This window comes from Pyrgilauda ruficollis, unplaced genomic scaffold, assembly GCF_017590135.1.
Source record: "Pyrgilauda ruficollis isolate IOZ18807 unplaced genomic scaffold, ASM1759013v1 scaffold6, whole genome shotgun sequence".
Lineage (NCBI taxonomy): Eukaryota > Metazoa > Chordata > Aves > Passeriformes > Passeridae > Pyrgilauda > Pyrgilauda ruficollis.
This window is the reverse complement of record NW_024527710.1, coordinates 10,320,806-10,328,398: the sequence shown is the minus strand read 5'-3', so window position 1 is coordinate 10,328,398 and position 7,593 is coordinate 10,320,806. Positions and strand designations below refer to the sequence as shown.

Below are 7,593 nucleotides of genomic sequence, written 5' to 3'. Positions count from 1 at the left end.
GGGAACGATCTGCGTTCACTCGCACTCCGATTGCCCCGGATCTGCCAAGTCATGCTGCCCTTGCAGGCGCTGCCGCCCTCCCCGCCGCGTCCGCTCGCGAGATCCGCGCTGCTATAAAGGGGGCGGCGCGGCGGGGCTGCGGCAGTGCGGGCCGAGCCGAGCCGAGCCGCTTCTGCTGCTGCGTGTGCTGGACCGGGTCTGCGCTCCCAGTGAGTGTGCGGGGCCGCGGGGTGCTGGGGGCTTTGCACAGGGGTTTGGGGTTTGTTTGTTTTGGTTTTTTGTCATTTCATTTTATTTTTATGTGATTTTTTTGTTACTGTTTTGGGTGGGTTTTTTGTTCTCTTTCCCCTCCCCCTCTGCGCAGATGCGCCCTTGAGCGAGGCGCGTAGGGCGAGCCCTTTCTCCCCGCGTCCCGCTCCCGAGGGATCGCGCTGCTGCGGCTGCCGCCTGCACCGCCGTGTTCAGTTTTCCCTGGTGTTGGTTTGGGCTTTTTTTGGCGGGGAGAGCGGGCAGCTAAGTCCTTCCAACGCTCCGGCCTTTATCAGCGCTGCGCGGGGAGGAGCCGCGGGGCGGGCCGGCGGGGGAGCGCGCAGAGCGCCTGCCGGCAGTCGAGCGGCCCCTTCCCCCGACAAGCGAGGCGGCATCTCGCTTCTAAGCCTTAAAAAAACCCCAAACCCGAGCGCTGGCTCGGAGACATGCAGGGGGCGGGTTCCCCTGTCCCAGAGCGGTGTAGCGGCGGCCTGGGCGGGGAAGGCTCGGAGGTCGCCCCGGAGCCCCTTGGGCACCAGACGTGCCGCGGTCCGTGCGCGATGCCCGCGGTTCGGTACCGCACCCCGGCCGCGGCTGCGGTGGCCTGACCGCATTTTTTTGACAGTCTGAAGGTGGCAGAATGGGAGGCTGATGGTGCGTTTTGAAACGGCCTTTCGCTTTTGTTCAAGGCACCCTAAAGGTATGAAATCGCCCGTTTGTTACTGAGCAGGCCTGGCTCATTATAATTGCAGTTTGAAGATAATTGGGGCTGTCTGCGGCTATGAGCAACAAAGATCCTCTGGCCAGATTTGAGTGTATTTGATTTAAGGTGCTCATTGTACTTTCCTCCGGAATGAAAGGAAGTCACAATGATTCTGTGGTCTGCTCCTCTGCGGGTTAAGAAATGCTGTGGCTAAAAATCCGATCAGAACACGCGCTGACCCCACACGGAATAGCAGAAGGGTTGGCAGGTCACAGCGGGTGCTCTGAGGAAAGCACATGGTTCTCTTGAAGTGTGAGGCAACCGAGGTCTCCTGCAAATATTAAAAAGATTTTAATGTTACCAGAGGAAGGGGCAATAACTTGTAGTTTAGAAAGAGGAAGTATCAAAGAGCAGTCTGACCTTGAATACCTAGTGAAGTACTCCAGAGGATTGCTGATGGAACAAATATAGAAGGACTGGCATAGTACTGAGCAAAAGGATGACCTTGAGCTTGGATAACAGAAAATAATGTAATTCAGTGATAAAAATGTGGGGTCATGCACTCGAGGCCGAGCAGCTCTTGCTTACAAGATAAAACTCGCTAGTTGGAGGCATCTCAAATAAATACTGTGCAGTTGCTGTTCCCCTGTCCCTCTTGCAGAATTGCACTTTGAGAACCACAGCTGCATTTGTGGGTACAGGATTCTTGATGTCCTCCAGCCAGGCTGCTTCACTGCATCCTACAAATGATCTCCAGTCCTGGCCGCCACATTCTCTCCCAGTCTGCTGCAGTTAAAGACTAAAAACCCTTGGATGAACATGAGGATAAGGAGCTTTGTTGCACAGTTAGAAATGCTGAGTGTGTGGGCACTTCTCAAAATGAAAACTGAGAGGTGGATCATTACTGTCAGGGTGTGTGAGAGAAACTTCCAAAAGCAAAACCGTTGCTAAAAAGGCTAGGTGCGGGTTCAAAGCTAAATGTTTGACTTGTGGGCTAGTTCTCCAGGAAAAAAGTAGCTGGCAAGGGGGAGGGAGCCAAGAAATGAGGTGCTCTCAACCTTTTTTAGAACGGACTTGGTGCCTTGCAGGCACAACTTGGAACAATCCTTGGCTCTTGGCTTTCCTTAGCAACATGAGACTCATGCTAACCTTTGAGGTGGTTTTAATCTCCAAGGCAGCCAGTGCTGCAGTGTGTAGAATTAAGTGAAATAACTTTTAAGAATATTTTATGATCTACAGAAATTAGGTTTGTAGAGTTGCCTATTTGAAAAATTATGCTCTGGAAGTCTAAAGAGTTATACTGCACTCCCAGACTGAGCCGAAATACTGCAGGGGATGTATTGCAGATGACAAGCTTTTGGGGCAGACAGCCAGAGGTGGCATTCTCTTGTCCTCGTGTACCTTTTTATTCTTTTTCAATAGACTTAAAGGGGTAACAGCCTGGCTGGACTTGGTGAAATTTAGACTTGGTGAAATTGTAATTAACATAAAATGTGATTTCCATGTGTGCTATGAGTCTTTCTGGTTGCAAATAAAAAAGGGTTGAATTGTTCAAAAGGGGAAAGTGTAGTTATGCAGAGCAATGTTCCCTGGGGATTAATAAGTTATTTTCTTTCTGAATCAACAGGAAGCTCAAGTTTGAGGTCTTAAATTCCCTTGTAAAATTGAACTTTCTCATTGAAAGTTCTAAAAACCAGACTTTCTACTCCTCCACCATGTGGAATAGTATGGTTTTCTGAGTACTAGTAAAGCTCTAGGCTAGCAGTTTCCCAGACTCTGAGCTGTTACTGGTTAGATAACCATTACTGTATCTTCAGGAGGCCATGAGCCATACATTTTGAAAACCTGGCAGTCTCTATAGTGGCTGAACTACCCAGATGACAAAACTCATTTAACACTTAAGCCTTGTTGGGAGACCGAGTGCTGATAAACTGTCTTTGGTGTTTAATCTAGGTTGATAAGATGCTTTGAATAAATCCTTACTTCCAGGTGCAAATGTACTACCATTTAAACTCTATTGGTGTTAACTCCTATCTAGGTTAAATCAAGATGTCTTCAGGAAAGGCTTTCATTGGAAAACCAGCTCCTGACTTTACTGCCACGGCTGTAATGCCAGATGGACAGTTCAAAGACATCAAACTCTCTGACTACAAAGGTAATTTCATGTGCCTCTCTAATTACTCATAGTCTGGCCACAGGAAGGACTATCTGGGGTATATATATACTATATCTGGAGGGTATCTGAAGGTGCATCTTGGTTTGGCTTTGAAATGCTTGTGACCACTTGGCAGTGGACTGAAGATCAGAACTTGTGCAGTGGTGGTTGGAGTATGCTTAGAAGGCTGTCAGCAGCATGACTGAATGTCCCAGCTGTGATAACTGTTACCAGTGAGCATAAAACTCCTCTAAACTGTTACCTTGCATCAGGCTCATTGCCCTGTGTCATAGTGAGACTCCTGTAACATTTCCAGACTGGAACAGCAACATCTTCTGTCTCATCTTTGTCAATGGAAAGTAAATTCTTCCACTTAACCAACAGAGTCCCTTTCTCTAGAGTGCTGGCAATGTTTGCTTTGCCAAAAAAAGTTTCACTAAAAACAAAGGGAAGTAATCAAGTACTCATGTTCATGGCTTTAGAAATACATTGCCAATCATGCTGCAGGCTAAATGAGGGTGATGAGTTGGTATAGACTACTCACCTACTGAGTTATAATGTCTCCTTGGCTGGTAGCCTTTCAGATCTGTGGCATTTCTCTGTTAGGGGTCAGCCATGGGGTCTTCTGGTGTAGCACACCCAGAGCTGTACCTGGGGCAGGCCTATGGGAGTAGACCCAAGAGACAAGCATTCCCTGTTAAATCTGACAGTCTGGGTTTGGGGACTTCAGTCAGGTAGGGTTTTAAGGTTGTTTAGGTTTTTTATTGTGTTTTGGTGGGGTTTGTTAGTTTGCTTTCTCTTAAAAAACAAACTGATTAACTGCTCGTACTGCTTTTGTAGGAAAATATGTTGTGTTCTTCTTCTACCCCCTGGACTTCACTTTTGTCTGTCCAACTGAAATCATTGCCTACAGTGACAGAGCTGATGAATTCAAGAAAATCAACTGTGAAGTAATTGGAGCTTCTGTTGACTCTCACTTCTGTCACCTTGCCTGGTAAGAATCAGCCTTTTAACCCAACAGACAGTTCTGCCTGACCTCAGTTCTTGCAGGAACTGAGTCCTGAGCATATTCAAAGGCACTTGGTAAGTATTGGTAGTGCCAGATGCTGCTGAACAGAGCTGAGCATACTGGGCATCAGTTCTTTTCATTGTTGCATGGCAGATTGAGTATGATATTGCAGAAAGGATCTGCTTCTGTTGTACTTTAAGCCCTCATTCTGAACTGCCCATGTTTTTAACATGTAATTTTTCTTCTTTTAGGGTCAACACTCCTAAGAAACAGGGAGGTTTGGGCACTATGAAAATCCCCCTGGTTTCTGACACAAAACGTGCCATTGCCAAAGACTATGGAGTGCTGAAGGAGGATGAAGGTATTGCATACAGGTAATGTGCCAGAGGTGAACGAGCTGCTAAAGTTATGTTGCAATGCATGGACATGAGAGATGAACACAGAGCTTGTGTACACTTGAACACCTGCAGCCAGCTAAAGCTATTGGCTGTTCTAGGTGTGAGCTCCTGCAGGCTGTCAGACACTGCTGCGAGGGGAGATGGACCCTGGTTCTCTGTGTGCTTAGGCTTCCTGTGCTTTTAACTTAAATTCTGCTTCCCTTTGATTGCCTGCTGCTCAGTGCAGGAGTCTCATGCAGGTGAGCTGCAAATAGTGGTAATGCAAGACCTACATAGTCATGAAAGTGATTATAGGTATTTAGTCTAGTGATCAAAGTGCAGATTAATTAAACCCCAAGTCTTCAGTCTGTTGTTCATAAAACTTGCCGAGGGAGCTGAACTTCTGTTAACTCTTAACCTGATGTTGGAGGACTGATGAGCTGTTGCTTCTTGTCTTTTTGAGAACAGTGTGTATTTGTTTAATGGGAGTATGTCTCTCCTTGAATTTGACTTTTCCTTGGGTTTCTCTTTCTTTTTTTATCCCTGCTACTATCTTCCTTAAGTAGGAAACACTTCTCTTCTGTGTCAGTGCTTTGACTTGCCTCCTGTCCCTCCTAGTTCCTGTTGGGCTTCCAGCTGCTACTGTTTCATTGCTGTGCATGCACCAAGGTGTTAGTTGCTAGGAAGAGGTCACAGTAAATGCTACAAACAGTGCCATAATCAAATAGTGAACCTGAGGTTTTGAAACTCATGTCAGTCTAATCAGCCTTTCAAAAGCTGTGCTTAACTTCAGGGCTGGTTTTTGTTTGTTTGTTTTTAGGGGTCTCTTCATAATTGATGAGAAGGGGATCTTGAGGCAGATTACAATCAATGATCTTCCTGTTGGCCGCTCTGTTGATGAAACCCTCAGACTTGTCCAGGCCTTCCAGTTTACAGATAAACATGGAGAAGGTAAGAAAGCTTTTCAATTTATTGTTTTCTCTAAAGAGCAGTATTAACTAGGCAGATTGAGTCAAGGGTTACTGAAAGGTACTAAGTACATGTGTCAGTCTGTGCACAGCAGGTAATTTTGACTGTTGAAATGCAGCTGGTCCTGTAAATCTGCTTGTTGAAGGACACCATAATGCTTTATCCTCTTCCAATTATTTGTCCCTTTAGTACTTGCTCATATTGAGATTTCACTTAAATCAGTTTGATGATGGATATCTTGACCAGCACATAGAAGTTGTCTCTTTCAATTAGACACAGAAAATACTTGAGACAGAAATTGAGAACATGTAGTAACTTAGCCTGTAAGAGTAAGCTTGATTTAGATTCTGCTCTCAGATTTGGTAGGTTGAGACCATCAGTACTAATGTAGTGTTTTATGCAGCCTGTTAGACAAACTACTTAAATTCCTGAAAGTCTACTGATCTTTCTGTCAATATATAGTGAGGGTAAAGTGGATGAGAGTTTCTATCCCCATAGTTCAGGAGGAATAAGGTGTTTGATACTGCAGCTTTTCTGCAGGTGTGAAAGAAAAAAAAAAAAGACACTGCAGCTAAAAAGTTAGAACCAGGTTATAGAAACTCAAAATTGCTATGCAGGTGTTAGTAGTCTTCAGTTGTCATTAACTAATGACATGTGTTGCTGCTGGTCATACTTACTGTGCTTCAGAAGTGGTAAATCAGTGGCAGGTTTTATTAAAATGAGCTGCTCTCGTGACTGTGGCATGTAAACATATGTCATGTGAGGAGACATCCCAAACATTTGATGATGGAGAGGTCACATGTCATGCAAATGAAGCCTTTAGGGGTTTACTGTGCCTTTGAGTAGTCAAAACCTGGCAAAAGGTTTTCCTTTAGAACTTCAGGACTGCAGTCACATCTCAATCAGGACAGACCAGAGTAAGATGTATAGCAACACTCAGAATCTGAGCATTCTGAGGCTAAAATTGCCAGTCCTGAGTGGAGCTAACATCCAGCATTCTCTGACAGTAAAGAAGGAAAACTGTTCAAAAAATGCTGCTCAAGGAGCTGCTGGAAGTTTGAGACCATGCAACCTCTGCATCATGGTGGCTTTTTGATAGCCATGTAGGGGAACCAGTGACAGTTGAACGCTTTTTCTCCTGCCCCATTCAGCTGGAGGGCTGGACCAGGGTGGATTAAAGATAAGGGGAATACAGACTTGGCTGGATCCAAGGAGATAGGCTCTAACACCACACTGCACTTTTCTGACCTGGGTGCTGTTACTTTTGCTGTCAAACTTCCCAGAAGCTTTTTAAATGGGGCTGGGAGAGGTGCTTGTGTAAAAGTCCCACTGTTGCCTGGGCAGAAACCTGGTCTGGGTGTTACTGCCCAGTAAACAAATAGGAACAAGCGAAACAGAGCATCATGTGACACTGAATGCACTGTCTGTGTGTTGCAAAGATCTGTACATGTTCTGAGTTGCTACTTTGCTTTACTGTTGTGTAAAACGTGTTCTGCAGGAGCAGCTGGTAAGACTTAAACATTCTTATCATTTCAGTGTGCCCAGCTGGCTGGAAGCCTGGGAGTGACACAATCAAGCCTGATGTTCAGAAAAGTAAAGAGTATTTCGCCAAGCAGAAATAAACATTCAGCCTGAGTGGAAACTAGTATGCCTTACATAAAGAGCAAGTATCAGTTACTGAACTTTGATTAAGTCATTGCATCTGAGTCAAGGGATCATGTTATAGTTATAAACAGTAACTTTTTTACTTGAAGGAAAGTTTGTCCTGTTGACATTACCTTCATAGCAAATCCTAACGATCAGTATCTGTACATCAAGCCCTGTTGACCTTAGTGACAATGCCGTGTCTGTGGTTAGCCATGTGTTACATAGAGCAGTGGTATCCTTTTGTAACTCTATTAAACTTGTGAAAAGAGCACACTGTCTACTGTTCTTGTATGTAGTCATCAGGAGACCTGGGAGCACTGCAGGCTGCACTTCTGAAAGCTTTCTGTAGGCATCTTAAGTCCTAAAGGCCTTTTGCTACAGCTCCATTAGAATGGAGAGAAAAAGACTTGGTTTGCATGTTGAAGTAATAAAGTATTCCTCACACTCTTGGCTGCTAGATGGAGAATCAGGCTGTCAGGCTTAA

The 7,593-nt window shown here is 45.2% G+C and overlaps 1 protein-coding gene across 2 annotated transcripts; it reads left to right on the top strand.

Annotated features, from left to right (window-relative positions):
• The first annotated feature begins 72 nt into the window (after positions 1 to 72).
• PRDX1 (peroxiredoxin 1) lies at positions 73 to 7,378 on the top strand. Of its 2 annotated transcripts, none has more exons than XM_041483565.1 (6): positions 73 to 209; positions 2,991 to 3,107; positions 3,948 to 4,101; positions 4,368 to 4,490; positions 5,314 to 5,444; positions 6,999 to 7,378. In XM_041483565.1, exons 2-6 carry the CDS (start codon positions 3,002 to 3,004, stop codon positions 7,082 to 7,084), a joined length of 600 nt encoding a protein of 199 aa, XP_041339499.1. In that variant the 5' UTR covers positions 73 to 209; positions 2,991 to 3,001; the 3' UTR covers positions 7,085 to 7,378. The 2 variants fall into 2 exon arrangements, with proteins under 2 accessions (XP_041339499.1, XP_041339500.1); XM_041483566.1 differs by lacking the exon at positions 73 to 209 and adding an exon at positions 925 to 949.
• The last annotated feature ends 215 nt before the right edge of the window (positions 7,379 to 7,593 follow it).